The sequence below is a fragment of the Toxotes jaculatrix genome, chromosome 5 (genome assembly GCF_017976425.1).
Source record: "Toxotes jaculatrix isolate fToxJac2 chromosome 5, fToxJac2.pri, whole genome shotgun sequence".
NCBI classification, from domain to species: Eukaryota; Metazoa; Chordata; class Actinopteri; family Toxotidae; genus Toxotes; species Toxotes jaculatrix.
The window spans coordinates 24,641,660-24,658,320 of record NC_054398.1 but is presented as its reverse complement, the minus strand read 5'-3'; the positions used below and the strand labels follow the sequence as shown (position 1 = coordinate 24,658,320).

At 43.4% G+C, this 16,661-nt stretch overlaps 1 protein-coding gene across 1 annotated transcript in view; it reads right to left on the bottom strand.

The window, feature by feature from the left end:
* Positions 1-16,661, bottom strand: part of lrrk2 (leucine-rich repeat kinase 2) — a 29,751-nt gene that overhangs the window by 3,751 nt on the left and 9,339 nt on the right. Inside the window, exons 14-46 of the mRNA XM_041037607.1 lie at positions 15,945-16,072; positions 14,618-14,762; positions 14,045-14,184; positions 13,709-13,837; positions 13,114-13,284; positions 12,580-12,844; positions 12,170-12,358; positions 11,661-11,776; positions 11,481-11,553; positions 10,877-11,073; positions 10,531-10,781; positions 9,671-9,819; positions 9,305-9,398; positions 9,017-9,203; positions 8,733-8,914; positions 8,392-8,615; positions 8,005-8,132; positions 7,551-7,769; positions 7,266-7,467; positions 5,488-5,576; positions 5,157-5,344; positions 4,876-5,030; positions 4,623-4,769; positions 4,086-4,277; positions 3,764-3,910; positions 3,532-3,644; positions 3,130-3,320; positions 2,841-3,001; positions 2,420-2,590; positions 1,778-1,878; positions 1,381-1,593; positions 527-720; positions 61-133 (exon numbers count right to left, since the gene is read on the bottom strand). Of these exons, the coding sequence (XP_040893541.1) occupies positions 61-133; positions 527-720; positions 1,381-1,593; positions 1,778-1,878; positions 2,420-2,590; positions 2,841-3,001; positions 3,130-3,320; positions 3,532-3,644; positions 3,764-3,910; positions 4,086-4,277; positions 4,623-4,769; positions 4,876-5,030; positions 5,157-5,344; positions 5,488-5,576; positions 7,266-7,467; positions 7,551-7,769; positions 8,005-8,132; positions 8,392-8,615; positions 8,733-8,914; positions 9,017-9,203; positions 9,305-9,398; positions 9,671-9,819; positions 10,531-10,781; positions 10,877-11,073; positions 11,481-11,553; positions 11,661-11,776; positions 12,170-12,358; positions 12,580-12,844; positions 13,114-13,284; positions 13,709-13,837; positions 14,045-14,184; positions 14,618-14,762; positions 15,945-16,072 (5,324 nt within the window). The remainder of the gene's footprint in view (positions 1-60; positions 134-526; positions 721-1,380; positions 1,594-1,777; positions 1,879-2,419; positions 2,591-2,840; positions 3,002-3,129; positions 3,321-3,531; positions 3,645-3,763; positions 3,911-4,085; positions 4,278-4,622; positions 4,770-4,875; positions 5,031-5,156; positions 5,345-5,487; positions 5,577-7,265; positions 7,468-7,550; positions 7,770-8,004; positions 8,133-8,391; positions 8,616-8,732; positions 8,915-9,016; positions 9,204-9,304; positions 9,399-9,670; positions 9,820-10,530; positions 10,782-10,876; positions 11,074-11,480; positions 11,554-11,660; positions 11,777-12,169; positions 12,359-12,579; positions 12,845-13,113; positions 13,285-13,708; positions 13,838-14,044; positions 14,185-14,617; positions 14,763-15,944; positions 16,073-16,661) is intronic.

Here is a 16,661-nt window from a genome sequence, read left to right as displayed (position 1 = left end):
AAAGAAAATCATCTCTGAGAACAAACACACTGGACTTTTTATTTATATCTAATTATCTACCTTAAGAGCAGAGTCTTCGTAAACAGTAAGAACTCCATTGGCCGCCCCAACCAGCAAGTAATTTTTTCTTTGGCTGAAAGGAAATAAAAAAAACATCAAGAGGAAACATTAATGCAAAGTATGATGCAGAGCATTCAGATTGAGATGTACACACAACGTAATCTGTAGTTACAGAGGTCACAATTTAATTTAACATCCTGGATTTTTAAATCACTCCCTAACATAACAAATAATCATTTCACAATCATTGGAATCACAGACAATCACTTTTTAGATAGCGTTAGTATTAGCAGGAGATGTTTGGTGATGGGTCATTTAACTGTATCCAGATTCCTTTCTCTAACTAAACGGTAAAATTCAGGCATATTAGATATTAGGCTCTGTGTTTTAAAGGGTCTCTAAGCAGCAGGAGGTTAAATTCTCCACAGGTGTAGCATCAGGCTTTATGTTTTTTACTGATACTTACCTTCGACAAGGGTGTACATGGAAGTACAGTGAGGTGACCGCATCTGTGACACTCTGCAGGTGGTGCCAAGTCGACACGTCCTGAGTGCTGATGACCACTAAGGAACCAGACTGAGTGCCTGCCACCAGCCAATCACAGGCCTCATTTGGGATTTGGACCGTCACAAGACACAGGACGGGACTGGTGTCGACCTCCTGTAGCAGGAAGAGAACTGGTCTGTGAACACTGACGACAGTAAAATGTGTCTCTGTGCTATCCGATGCTCTGATGGCACTGTGGTAGTTATGATGTGCTGACGCTGCTCAAAGTGCATGTTTATTATGAGCAACCACTCCTGAAAACTGTTTAATGCATTTGGTCAAAGTCTGTTACTTTTACTATCAGAAAACGGTCAAATACACAACAACAAGATGCACTCAAAGAAGGCACGTGTCACGTAGGCCTACGTCTGGACAGTTAATAAGAAAGAATTGTGAAGACTGGTTGGACAAGGAAACATTGGGTGGCAGATAGCAGTGGGTCACTGAGACGCCAGTGAAACCAGTAAAACAGTAAAAAAATAGTAAAAAAGACATTTTTAATGTGAGAATATACTATAGACTCATAATAAGTCAACAAAAGAAGACAATGTGTGTGCGTGTACATCCTCCTCCAAAGAAACTGACTGAAAAGATGTTTCTCTGAAAGAGGAATAAGAAGGTACCTGAGCCAGATGTCATCAGATACTTCCTACTTACAACAGAAACCATACCAAAATGAAACAATAACAAACCCCGTTTCACTTCCCATTAAACCTCAAACTAAACCACAGGTGGAAACAAAGAAAATATTCAGTCCTGAGGTTCTGTCCATACCTGTGTCGTGACTGTGTTGGTGTCCAGGTCCACGGCTGTGATGGAGCCCACCCTCTGGGAGCTGCTGCCCCCTCCCAGCCAGGCTCTGTGGCTGTTGGATGGGTTGTCAGTGCTGCCAGAGCTCACTGCGAGGCACTCAGCGTTGAACGCCCGGGGAACCACCAGCTCCCTCATCAGACACAGCATCTCCCCTGAATTCAGCCTATCAAACACCTGCACACATCCCCGGAGACACAGGAGTCCACAGGAAATGGACTTGATTAACTCTGAATTCATCAAGCATGCTCTAATTAAAGCCAGTCTGTGTTTTGCTGCAGTCCTGTTTGCCTACCACTGCCACAGGAGAGCGCTCCACTACAGCCTGTCTCTACACTGACTGTAGTTACACAGTTCTGACCTGAGCAGAAGTGGGTCGATCCTGTGGACTTTCCCTCAGACAGTCCTTCATCAGTGCCTGGAAGCCTGGCCAAGGCGAGCAACCATAGTGTTTTACTGGATCTGTGTACAAGACAGTGGAGTATATGTAAATTAATACCAGAAAATAACACAAATTTGATAAAATACAAAAACTATATAAAACCAACCAATTATCAAACTTATTCGCACAAATTCAGTGAGGTTTGGCGCTTGGACATGGTGGGAAGGACAGAACTTGTTCATTTTGTTCTTTAACAAATGAGTTTTACATAGGTACAATCTGTGAAACACAACAAAAGGCTTGGCCCCACAGCACAATTTAAAACCAACCATCATAATCCCCCCCCAAAATGACTGACACTTGCATTAAAACAGACCAAAGCAATATATAGTCGAAATACAGAAGGGAAAAGTTTTCTGATGTTTCCACAGGAATTTCACATGTAATTTCAACATGAGCAAATTAAAAGTTTGATCTTTTACTGTATTACACAAAAAAAAAATCCCTCCTTCTAAAAGATTAGACAAAGACACATAAAACAGAACTGATTTCAGGTTACAGAGATCTTCTTAAATTCACATTTATTACTCTGGTTGAAAAAAAAAAAAAAAAAAAAAGTACCTGGAAGTTTCCCCTGCACTGCAACTTCATCAAACTCGCTGGGGAACTTCATGCCGTCAGAGATGCGCTCACCACAGGTCAGGAGGTCGTAGAGCAGGAGGCCGAATGAGAACACATCAGCCTGCTGGTTGTAGGTCACGTTGCCTCGGGCAACCTCTGGTGCTCGGAAACCTGCATGATACACAGAAAAACATTTATAACAGCTTTACTCTCAGCGTTAAATTTTCTGTATCCATGACCAGACTTTACTGATACATCATATTGGAAATACACACTTTAACCTATTTAAAAAAAAAAAAAAAAAAAAAAATCTGTTTAACTACAGTTTAACCACAGCTCTTCAAATATTCAGCTCAGATGTTTAATGAGGGGATAACCTTAGATATATAAAGGATTTATAAGCATGGAGGAGATGTCTGACCTGGAGTGCCCTCAGAGCTTCTTACTCCCATGCTGCAGCAGTACTGAGCGATGCCGTAGTCTGTGATCTTAGCAATGATCTCAGAGTCGGTCTTCAGGTTGAACAGGAGCACATTGTGGGGCTTCAGATCCCGATAGATGATCATGGCTGAGTGAAGGTACCTGATCACACAGATGAAACAATGCCATTTAATTGGAATTTTTAAATTTGAATATGAGTTTAAGAACATCTTTGGTGTTAAAAATGACAGTCTTAATTCTAATGCTAATTTTCATCCCCGACTTTCTACCTGAGTCCATCAGCCACCTGCAGGGCCATCCTGTGCTGGAGCTTTCGGTTCAGGCTGCCGTTCTCATGTTCAAAAAGGGAGTCCAGTGAGCCGCGTAGAGCCAGCTCCATCACCAGGACCTGAGGAGCAGAACTGGCTGCCAGCAGCCCGACCAAGCTGGGGTGACGGAGGCGACCCAGCACCACCAATTCCTGCAAAAAAAAAAAAAAAAAAAAGAAAGAAGAAAACATCAATGAAAAGAGGTAAAGCACCTGAACCTCAGTGCTGCAGGGAAAACTAGTATTGTATTAACCGATAATATTTCAGGGGCTGCTGAGGTTCTCTTGAGCAAGGTACTCTGTCACTGTGCTGTCCCCCACAGAGCCGCTGTAGCTGTAGCTTATTTTAAGTTTTCATCGGTACCTGTCTGAGGAGTCTGTGGATGTAAAGCTCAGACGCATGCTTATTGAATATCTTCACGGCTACTTCTTCATTTTTGTAGACACCTCGATAGACCGTTCCAAAGCCGCCGTCCCCTGAAGCCAGATATATGACATATTTGACATATATATATATATGACACCATTCATCTGTTTCTTCAGTGGTTAAAAAAGTAAAGAAGAAATATTTACATGGGAATATAAGATAAGCTTACCCAGTCGGTTTTCCTTAGAGAGGTCCACTTCTAACTCCTCACTGTCCAGTATTGTTCCTGCAGGTTGATCACTGAGCACTAAGTCAGGGGCGATCTGAGAAATGGGCAGTGTGCACCGGGAGTCCTCTGGATTCACCAGCAGAAAATCTATGATCAATAATCAAATCATTAACATAAAAGCCACACGTGGACTGCTTAAAATTAAGTGAAATCAAACAATGCACTTTCCACCTAATTTCACATTTAAAAAAAAAAAAAAAAAAAAAAAAAGTTAATTCATACCAGAAATACAGGTGTAAAACATTTAGTGTGATGTTTGTACCATTGTCAAAATAGGTAAAGAGGTCCTCCAGCAGAATCTTGTTCCACTCCTGGCCGTCCTCAAAGCTGTACAGAGCCCACTTCTTCAGCAGAGCCTCACCACTGCCGTGCATGTCCGTGTTCAGCAGGCCAGGAAACCATTCCTCCAGCAGGGAGTCGATGTGATCCACAACCTGACCCAGTAACACTCGGCCTGGGGGGAAGAGAGGCAGTGGTGAAGATTTGAAATGGACTGACAGCAATTCAATTGTCAGGAACATCAACATCACTGGCAACCATTTCTTGTGATACTTTCTCTTACAATATTATCAATTCACTTGCATGACCTCGGGCTGTTTATAGTAAACATGAATATTTGGGTTTACATTTTCTCTGTTAAATTTAATTTACAGACACTAAAAACACTGACAGCAGCTGTTTATCACTCCTTTACAACAACGTGGACATGCTATAATTTTAGGCATTGCAGCCAGTTTTTTGGTCATTAGTGGTTTTATTACATTCAAATGATGTTGTTCCTTCCAGAAAACTTGCAAACCTTTGCGTGAAGAAGGCACAGTTATTCTGACAAAGCTGGAGGGATTTTCCTCCACTGAGGCAGCCTCCACCAGACAGTACGCTTCAGGGGACCAGCTCAGGTAAACGCCTCTCCTCCAGTAGATCCGGTTGGGTCGCAGAACTTTCTCTGTACAGCAAACAGTGTGAGACAGTTTTTATTTATCAACTGGGCTTTTTTTTTTTTTAGTATAAATGATGAAACAGTGGCTGTGTCTCCTGTATGTGCATGTTACCTCTTCCACAAAGCAAGAAGGAAGAAACCTCCAGTAGGCGGCCAATCTGTCGAGACCAATAATCCATGGGGAAGTACGGCATCTCATAGAGACGCACGATGACCTCTGAGTTCTCACTGTGAGGCAGCTCTATTACAGGCCTGTGTTTTGACAAGCTTAACAAAGAAAACAGTGGTTAGAGACATCTGAATTCCCTTACTCATCATTTACCTACTTATTATTACAGCTCTACAAAACCTAGTCCAATAAACACAGATCAGCGGCTGGGAATTGAAACGTACTTGCTAGGCACCAGCAGCTGGTCCTCTCCGAACGGCAGAGCGATCTGGAACTTCTCCAGCAGTTTGAAGAACTGCGTCAGGTGACTCTTAGGAAAACATTTGGTCTCAAACAGAAACTTTTCCACCACCGAGCGCTGAACAACTCCTTTAGGATGCTCCCAAAAGCCGCAGCTCTTTAATGTCAGTTTCTACACACACAGCAGAGACGACACATGCATCAGTGCATCAGCATCACTGAAACAGTCAGGGCTACAGTCATCCTGCACAAAGACACAAAGCATGTGTTTTTGTCAGTGTGTGTCAGAGTGTGTGTGTGCGCAGGTGAGGCTACCTGGGAGATGATGTTGCACAGCCACTGTGGGTCGATAAAGTAGAGGTCTTGGAGCTGAAGTGCAGGATCGTCAAAGTGCAGTAGAACCCCTGCAGAGACAAAATACAAGGTTTGCTCTGACATAATTCCCACTGCATGTTTTTAATGTTGCTCCAAAGAGCCAATGTTTATATTTAAAGCATTAAATACACATGAAGGCTTTCAGTCTGCCGGAGAACGGCTACATCTAGGGCTGAACAATTTTAGGAAAAGATCTAATTGCGATTTTTCTGCGATTACGCTTTGATTCATGATTTTTTCCAAACTTCAGTGCATATTCACAATGAACAGTAACATTTACAAACATGACAGAAAACTACATCATACCATTAAAACATTAAATGCCATTACTCTAATGCAAGAATGAAAACTAAAGTTAAGAATTGATTTCAAATATATTTAACAAGAAACATGCAGGTACATTCTATAAAGTCCTTGACCAACGGCAGTTATTACAAACGAAGAACTAAAAGAGCATCTTTGACTGTCTTAAAGTAGTGCAAAAAATAAACCTTAACTGTGTTAAAGTTTAAAAAAAAAAAAAAAATCCCAGGGCAATGTTCTCTCCGGTGTGGTCAGTGGGAAAGCATGCTGTCTGCAGGCAGCGACTTTTCAACTTAAAGTTGTGATTTACGAAATACAGTGAAACTAAGATACGGCTCGGTCGTTCTGCGTGAACACATATCTTTTTCTTTCCGCTCACACGTACAGCTGTGGGATGGCAACCTGGCTGAAGCAGGTGCGGGAGGGAATCACATATCTTCTGTCCAGCGTGTGGAGGAGGTTTTTACATCCGTCTTCGGTCACCATGTTAACAGCATGTCCTTGGCAGGGTAGTGTGTTACGGCAGCTGTTATCTCCCGGTGTCTTCGGCTGCTCTTATCATACGGAGTTACGCTGGTAAAACAAGCTGCTCCGGGCCTGAACCTTTTCGTCATGCAAATACCTGTGGTGATTTTTCAGGTGTCGGTATAAACTGGTTGTGTTTCCGTTGTGGATGTTGCAGCTTTAGCGCGACAGGTTGTGCACAGTACCTGTTTCTGGCGCACGTCTGCGGCCTCGAAGCCGAAATAGCCCCAAATGGGGGAGATGCTGTTTTTCTTGGGGATTAAATGCCGTAACTCCGCTTCTGCTCCAGCTGAAGCCACTTCACTAATGAAGCAGCAGGTGGAGCAGGTTACACTGATTGCGTCAGCCTGACCTGTGCACGAGCAGCAAATGCCGCCTCTGATTGGTGAGCTCGGCAGGTAGGGGAGACGGCATGTATGAGTAAAACAGTGGACACAGCAGATCCTGGGTCAGTCAGGAGCACTGCAGAAACACCGCAGCTTTGGCCATCACATGATCGCGCTGTCTGGAATCGCAATTTCGATCAGAAAACGATAAATCGTTCTGTAATTACAGTATTTATTCTTCTACCAGTGACTGAGAAATGAACTGCACAGTATTAACAAAGGGAAGACATAGTAAGATTTAAATTCATAAATTCACACGTCAGAGTCATCCTGTTCTCTGCCTCCTACGCCGATCACTGCATAACTGGATTAAAAGGGTATGGCTGTGAGTCAGTGGGAAACTAGGTTATACAGGAGGGAGCTGATGCTAAGATGAAGGAGAACTGGGGCATTTTGATGAATTAGGACACTAAATTTAAGGTCATCCATTTGTTAAAAAAACAAAACAAAAAAAAAATAATAATAATAATTTAAGGCCTGGTGCTGAAAGAAGCACAGACTGACCGGCTTCACTCAGGAAGTGGACGGCGTGAGGCAGCTCTGCTTCCTCCAGCTGCAGCTGACTCTCCTGGATGAACTGCAGCAGCTCCTGGTGCAGGAGGACAGGGAACTCTGGGGGAACCCTGGTCCTCTCCAGGAGAACCCGGCGCTCCAGCTCCACGTAGCTGTCTGGAACCAGCTGGCCCATTACAGGCTGGCCCTGGATCTTTGACAAGGAGAGGTGGTGAGTCAAGAGGTAAAGTAAGGGAAGGAAAGGAAACATTTACTCTGCTGTTTGTGTCCTTTTACCTTAAAGCTGGTGACCTCTTTGACGATGGCCTTGCGGAGTCTGGCCATGGAGTCCGAGTCCTCACAGACAGACACCATGTAATAGTCGGCGATGGCGGGGAAACCCTGGTGGTTCAGCAGCTCCTCTCTGATCTTGGTCAGGCAGGCCTGAAGCTGCAGCTCGTCGCTCACATCTGTGTGAGTCCCCACCAGGATGACCGGCGAGAGCGGAGCTACCGCCTGAAGTGAAGAGGAGCGAGGAGGATTTTTCAAAAGATGGAAAACCATAAACACATACACATTTTATGTTTCACATCCAAACAGATTTTCCACAACTTTGCACAAGTAAAACAAATTATTGACTGTTTGTATCTTAAAACACAAACTTTAGTCCTATATTAGTGAAGTTAAAGATCCCATTTTTATCTCAGCTCAAGTCAGAGCAGGACAGACACCAGACATGATGATGACCTACTTTGATGTTGAAGAGCCAGGGTTTGAGGGCGTCCACCTGACTGGCTCCTCTGCTGAGGTTGTAAACCACCAGATAAAGAGCTCTGGAAGTCAGGAAGTGAGGGTGAGAGCCACTGAACTCCTCTCCACCTGGGTAAAGAAGCGGGGAGTGAACACTGAAATGTCTGTCTCAAACATGACAGATTTAAATCAGTGTCTTATAACATCCATCGCTTTGATTTGGACTCTCTTTACTGTGATTACTGTGTGACTCTCCCAACACACTTTCCTGCTGTGTGGATTTATTAAGAAGAGTTCCTGCGGCCCCTGTACCATGTGTGATTTAATGCTTTTAAGCTGTTGTGCTACTTGGAAAATGAATCTATCCAGATTTCTCATAATGGCCAACCTGAGAAGTCCCAGACGTTCAGCACCACTTTCTTCTTGTCCCGTTCCCTGATGGTCCAGTCCCTGACGTCGATACCAACGGCGGCCCTCTTCGAGTTCAACTGGGAGCGCTTCAGCTTCATCAGCTGCTGAATCAGGGTGGTCTTCCCACTGCCGGCATTCCCCACCACGATGAGTTTCATCCGGTAGTATGGCACTGCCTTCTTCAGCCGCTGCTGCAGGAACCTGAAAAAGAAGGTGGAGGAAAAGCAACACTTTTCTATTAGGAGACAATTTCAAGAAAGTGATCGTACACTGTGGTGTAAATTGCACAAATTAATATGTATATGTAAAGCCCCGGACCTGACTATGTCTTTGGTCTTGCTGCCAATGAGTTTGAGGTCCAGTTGGAGCCGAAGGCCATCCAGTGGCAGGTCCCATAGTCTGCTGAGTTTCCCCATTTCATCAGGGAAGGACCGCAGGTTAGCATTACGGCTCACGTCCAGGGAGGTCAGGCCTTCCAACAGGCCGATCTGTGGAGGAATCTGGATCCAAGCGACACAACCATCAGACGCACGTATTTGCTAATTATCTGATATTTACGTTAGTGTCCCTTTTCTTATCAACTGCTCTAAATTGTCCTATACCTCACTGAGCCTGTTGTCACTCAGGTGGAGTTTCTCTAATCTGGTCCATTTGTAGATGGGTCCGCTCAGATCCAGAGCGGTGATACAGTTCTGACTGAACATCAGCTCTCTCAGGTTGCTGGACACCCAAAATCCCGGGCCGGGAAGAACAGCAATGTTGTTGGTTCTCATGTCCACCGACCTCAAGCTAGACAGACAGACAGAAATTTTACACACGTACTGTAGAAAAACTCATATATTAAAACTATGTATATGGAAATATGAAAAGAAGCTGAGAATCTGACTTACTTTGGAAGCTCAAGCACAGCCTCTGAAACATAGGTGAAGCTGTTGTTTGCTAGTTTCAGGGTCATGACCTTGGACGGCAGATGTGACAATGAACCTGGACAGGACAGGACAGTAAAGTCAGGATCATGTGGATCCCTGCTTCAAACAGCGCAGTGATTTAAAGTCTAAGAAAAGCTGAGAGCAAGGTTCCTCTTTTTTTCCCAGTGTGTTCACATAGTTAAAGTGTTACCTGGATTTTATTTTCAAAATAAATTTTTATACGCTGGTTTGAAATTAAACATGAAAAAAAAAACATTCAATTAAATTTAAACAATGAAGGCACAAAGCTGTTTAACTGAAGATGCTGAATGCAATAACAGCACTCACAGATTTTGTTCATGGAGGCACTGAAGGTTTCCAGTTTGGGGCAGCCAGTCAGAAAGTCTGGAGAAATATTCTCAATGCTGTTCTTGCTCACATCCAGCAGCTTGATCTCCAGCAGACACAGAGGCATGCACAGCTCAGTTATACTGTTCCTGCAAAGGGAAAGAAATAAAACAACAGTCCAATCTTCACCGTTCTGCCATCAGACATGGATGCATGATGTAATATGGTTATGTTTTTGCTGAAAAACCTTGACAAAGAATGAAATGAGGCTTTATCAAATATTTCTGCATTTTCTCAGAACTACGGCAACAAAAGTCCAGCACATGCATCCCATGATTAACATTAAAGCAAACATTCTCTATACTGAAATAACAAAGAGGATTTTGCCACACTGGCGGAGGTGTGTGCTTCTTTGAGTGCTTTCTAGTAATTCCTCTGGTCACTAATTAGATTAGAAAGATATCTGAGATATCTGGAAACCGGACCAGCGTGTCGTGCCGTGTACTATAATTTGGGTTTAAAGTGGCCAATAATGCAATTACAGTTTTGTACTGATAATGTAATTCAGATCAGGAGCCTCAGTTTCAAAACCCTTCAACACAATAGAAGTCATTATGTAGCCTATTTGCGCATGTGTTGACCCATTTCAGGCAACGCCCTGTAGTTACTGGGGACATGGTCAGCTTTCTCGTTATGCAATCAATTGTTAAAATAAAATTTCTGAATTTTCCACATTTCCTTCTTTCTGTAACACAAAATCCAGAGAATCTTATTACGTTTCTTTGTTGCTTTCATTGGAACAAGCACACCAAAACAATGAAAGTGACATTAGTGTCTGCACACATTCCCCAGCAGCCTACCCTTCCATAAACAGCTCCTCTAGGTGACCCATGGCACGGCCCAGCTCATCAGGAAATGTGGTGATTTTGTTGAAAGACAAGTTGAGCTGCCGCAGTGATGGGCATGTGACAGCAGGGTCAAAGGTCAGCAGGGGACCAACACAGTTACGAGAGACGTTCAGCATGCTAAGTGAGGGCAGAGACAGCAGCTCCACCGGCAGCGACTGGAGCTGGTTGCCCTGCAGGTCCAGTCGAGTCAGACTGTTCAAACTCTGTGAAGAATCAAAGGCCAAAAAAAAGCATCAGCGTACATTTCCTTTATTATCATGTGATATCTTGGTGATTCAGCACGGATCAGATCTGTTACCTGGCAAAGAGCTGAAGGAAACTCCAGCAGACTGTTGTGGCTCAGGTCGAGGCGGAGGAGATGGCTCAGCTGCTGTTGCACCACGCCGTCGTCCAACAGACAGGACAGAGAGTCCAGCTCGTTCCCTGACAGGTCCAGCAGACGGATCCTCTCCCTCTCTTTGGGCAGAGCAGCAGAGTTTTCACCAGATCCCAGGACTGAGGAGGTGAAACCAGAGGAGACGAATTATGAGCTACAATCTGATTTAACAAAAGTCACAAATCAATCTTATGAAGTACTTTAACTCACTTACATGAAAATAGTAAGGCACCTGTATCCCTGTCTATCTCTATGTGCATCTGATGCAGATAGTGTCTGAAAGTTTTTTTATTACTAAACAAATTGTGCACAAAGATTTGTGCATTCTCACAGTGCTCTCTATTTATTAATGTCATTTCTTCCATATACAGAAAACACAGCCTACACTGCTTTTAGCTTGAAGAATATTTTATTTTATCAGTCTAAGATCTATGGTAATTCTGTATTTTCTTGCAATTCTGGACATTGTTTGAATGACAAAGATCAAATATATTCGGAATACAAATATATACAAAATGGGTGTTACCTTTCTGGGTCGAGCCCGTCCTCCCATATCTCCTGTGCATGGGCTCACCGTGTTCATTCTCAGTTTGACCACTCTGGAAAATGGACAGAAACCAGAGAGAGACACCAACAGTGAGGGAACAGGCATTCTTTGGACTAAGATTCCTAATTATGTATGTACATAGGAACAAAGAGTTTTTACCTCTGCACTGGCATGTCTGCGACGCCCCTGCTTTCTTGTAAAGGACCCCCCCCTCAGCTCCTCTGTTGAATTATTATGTGGTTTTGGAGACAGAGCCCCCGACAGTGAATCACTCCCTAGAAAAGGAAAAGCACACAGGAGGACAAGGAATTGTTTATGCATGTTACTACTGTATTTACCATGTTATACTCATGCTGCCACAGCACTATTTTTCCTTTTAGTTGTGAGATTCTGTTTAATTCAGGACTAAACAATATTTGTTACAGCTCCCAAAATGTACAGCATTTCATGTCACGTGATTTTCAAAAGGTATTGGTCGATGATGTTACTGCTTCAGCTGCTGGACAACAACAGAATATATAAAGTATAAAGCCTCAGTGTCAGTTCCACTTTATGCCTGAAGACATTTCCACAGTGAATCATATTCATTTATAGCTTTTCAGCTGAATTTAAGCCCTGATTGTTACACGCTGCAGGATTAGCTCTATACAACAGTTCTGAAGCTTTACCGTCACTCTCCATGTCGTCGTTGAAAAACAGGCTGTCGTCCATGGAGACAAAGCTGAAGCTGGAGTCGTCACTCTCATCAGAAATGTAGCCAGAGGTCAGGCAGGGGTCGCCGATCGACCTGGGAGGACCGCTGGCACTCTTGGACCTCTGGAGAGACTGGATGTACCTGGCCAAGCTCATACCTTTACCTTAAAAAGCAAGAATATGATACATAGAAATTATGACTGGGCAGCAGGCAGTAGCTAAATACTAATCACATCTGTCAAATGTTTTTTTTCAAATAACTGATCAACTGTTTAGTCCAGAAAATGTCACAACTTCACCTTTGAATTACTTGTTTTTGTCCAATATCCAAAGATGATCAATGTACAATGATATAAAACAGAGAAAAGCATCAACTCTTCCTCACTGTTGTTGTAGCGCAGACTGTGCGTTCTTCCTCTTTCGGCCAGCAGGGGGCTGAGCCAGGCAGCGTCCAGGTGGCCCAGTCTGAAGCCCCCCAAGCAGAGAGCGCTGTTGTTGAGGTCCAGACCCAGACGGCCCAGCAGCTGAATGACTGTGGGCCCATCGCCCCGCTTCACGCTCACAGCCAGAGCCCTGCGGAGGTGCTGCTCGTGTGCACCTCGGCTGAGTAAGAGCTCCACCAGTTCCAGAGGCCCACCTCTCTCACACACCTGCAAACACACACACACACAGCACAGAGGCCATCTTGCTTATTTATTCTCTGACCAGCACTATATTGAAAAATTATCTATTGGCCTACAAAATGTCAAAAAACAAAATCAAATTTCAGAACTTTGACCAGTTCTGTCCTGAACGTTTCTGAGCTTAAAAAAAAAAAAACACAGCCTTGAAAACATCCTTCATCAACTTAACATGTGACCTGGCGGATTCTCTACATCCCTGATCTGGCCTGTGAGGTTTGTGTTTGGTGACTTCTGACCTGGTAGATGAGTGACTCTGTTTTCGTCTTTTTGTTGATGTCGGCGCCCAGCTCTATCAGACACTCGGCCATCGTCGTGTCTCCGTCCTTGCAGGCCTTTTCCAGCATGCTGTAGTGTAGCTCCGAGTCGCACCACATCTTAGACAGAGCAAGGCAAACCGACTTCCGCAGCTGAGAGCAGACAGAGAGGGAGGAGGGGGAGATTAAAGCAGGATGGAGTGGTCCTGAACAAATCTGTTTATCAAATTATGCTGAAGGATCCCAACTTTCTAGCAAGACATTTTCTAAGAACTTTACAAGAAGCAGACACATGGCCTACACGCTTTATCTGAACTGTATTCAAGTATGTCTGGTATGTCCTTAAAAGTCTTTTTGCTCTTTAGGTTCCCTTTTATGGGAACTGTGTGTGCACAGAAAGGCTGCCTGTGGATACACATTATTGCTTTTCATCATTTAATTGGATTATTTTCAAAATGTTTCATTCTGATGAGGACATGAATGTCTGAACCAAATATCAAGGAAACCCGTCCAATAGCTGTGGAGACATTTTACTCAGAATGAGAAATGTCAGCCTCCTGTTTGTGGACTAACTCACTGGGTTGTTGCTCTGGTCAGGAGTCTCCTCTCTCAGGTGTAGGAAGATCTGCCTGTCAAAGTCTTCTCTCTGCAGCTGAGCAGCTGCTCCTGAACAAGCATCGAGCATCCTCAAAGCCACCTGAACACACTGTGGGACCCAAAAACAGAGACAGATCATGAGTTTACAAGCACAACCCGCCCCCCGTAAAACAACATGCTGGTTATTAGTCCGCACTGCTACAGCCTAACTAACAAGAAACAAAATGTTTAAATATAAAACGTACTGTGTATGAATAAGGAATGTCAAGACTCTGATTTTACAGCACGTTCCATCAAAGAAAAACACTCAGGTCACCTTCAGGAGCATCTCAGAGTCTTCTTTGTACTGGACGAGTGAGACGCCCACAACAGAGGCCAGGACGGGCACCATCATCCTGGACAGCTTCTTCTTGGATACGAGGTAGCTGAGCAGGGTCAGACCCCAGTAGTGTATCTCTGGAGCAAGTTGGGAAGTTAGTGAAAGAGCAATAAATCGTTTTTGATACTGAAATTAAAACAATGATGTTCAAATGAGGGACTTTTTCTAACTCCACAGTCCAGCTGCTATATATTAATGTTTGTGCACCACCCTTTTACCTGTCTTTTGGCAGAATGAACTAATTTAATGGAGAACACAGCTACTAATGCACAAATACATCAGTTCAACAAATCAAATCCCTGGCTCTAATAATCATTTCCTACATTCACTACAGCTACAATACTTTTACGAATGCTTTCATGGACTCTTGGAGGAACAACAAAATGCAGCAAAGACTAATAACAGGTTTATATACAGTCTATGTAATGATAAAATCAACAAGTAATCTAATTTGTGTTCATGTAGGCTACGTGCTGTTAATGGACTATTAATAAGAAGTGTATAGTGTACCTCGTTCCTTTGGGAACATCTGAAGTGTATGTAGCACTGTGTCTATGGCCCCCTGCTGGCAGAGCAGATCCACTGCACCGGTGCAGTCAGCCAGAGCAGACAGCACCTTCAGGCCATACCTCTGTATGATGGAGCTGCTGATGAACTGCACAGACACACAAAAAGCACTGATGGGGTATTATATGGAAACGGTGACAAAGAAACAAAAGTGAGAGAAATAAAGAGAATAATACACAGGGTTCAACATCTTCAAAATCAACATGTTATCACAGACTGGTTGATGGTTGATGGGGTTGGGCAGTAGCATTTGCAAGGTGTAGCTCCTAAACTGGCAACTGAGTTTATATGAGTCGTTAGTAATAAATCTTTTCAAGATTTATGACTCAGTCTGTTAGAGCGTCCTTCTGTCAGCCAAGCATGGACTGGAAATCACAGCCTATGTGAAAATGAATTGTGTTGACCCAGCTACAGCAGATAATTGGGCTTGAAACTATCGAAGAAATTCATGAGATGGAAAGACTGATTCATCTACTCAGGCTGAGAAATTATTTCTACATTGCAAGACAGACAAAATGGCAAATGTTATGGTATAATGAACATGGCAGTTACATTGGATCTCTCACCCTCAGTCCCTCTTTAAATTCATTCTGTAAACTTCATGGATAACACATGAGCAGATTATGTACATAAAGACTTGCTGTCCACACTCTACTGTGCTGGAGATATAGATGTCAAGATGCCTGGCAACAGTGGTGTGGAACTTCTTCTGCTGCCGGTCATCGTGCAAATTTAAATGTCACATCTGTCAAATGGTTTATGTCTCATTTTAGAACAAAACATCTTTACAGAGCAAAAAATGAAAAAAAAACATGTAAACAAGTAAAAATCTGAGTGAGAAAGCTAAAAGCCAGTAATTAACCATCACATCTACAACTTTTAACTACATCCCATCCCATGGGCTGAGGGTTCCAACAACCACAGGGGGAAAATAAAAAACGTGCAGAGTTTCATTCATACCAGTAAGTCAACTGGTAAATTCTTTTCAGAAATGTAATTACATCCTTCCGATGTTCTGGTTGCAGGACAACCTACTGTATAACTTCTACAATGAATGGGTGAACTGTTGTTTAATTTCTGTAATGCATGTATATGTACCGGCTCTGTATGTGTGTGTGTACACTGCTTCTCTTATGAGGAAAACAAATCCCACTGCGGTGTCTGCAAGCTTTGCCATCTTCTGCTCTTTTGTGTTTTCTTATTATTGTCATGTTAAACTGAAAGATGGAGAGGAATGGAGAGATATTTTGGGCTGTCACTGTGTTCATACCCTGTTGAGAACCTCCAGGTAGAGGGTGTGAGCTCCTTCCACCACACACTGGTTTTTCAGGACCTTCAGCGACACGTCAGCCATGTCAGGGTCTGCCACTGAGATGCCGTGCTCCCTTAAACTCCGGTCTGGGAATTCACACACAGCAAGGAAACAAGTGAAGACAAAGAAGCAAGTAAACACACACACACACACACACACACACACACACACACACACACACACACACACACACACACACACACACACACACACACACACACAGACAGACACAAAGGCTCTGTTATAAATCACTAATCCAATTAGGACTGTTACTAGTGCACCGCTGGGAGCAGAGGCTGAGCTAATAACCTTATTTTGATAGAAATTAAAACAAAACAAGCTGTTCCACTTAACCAGCTTTACATTCAGCTGCTGAACAAAGAAAATATACAGCTGCTCATACACCTAGAGATACAGCTACAGTTACAGCCAGAGGAATTATGACCTGAGCGAGCATGAGAAAATCAGTATTATCAGCCTGTATCAGCCACACAAATAGAGTTTTGAATTCGCACAATACTACATGCTGTACATGGACACATGGACCCCTGACCTTCGGGAAAAGTATCTAGAGTTATCAGATCCCATCCCAAATGTGTATAGCTGTACTTAAGACCTGTTCCCCTAAGATTCGATTGCTCAAATTGCACTTTAATGACTGTTACTGAAGCTGCA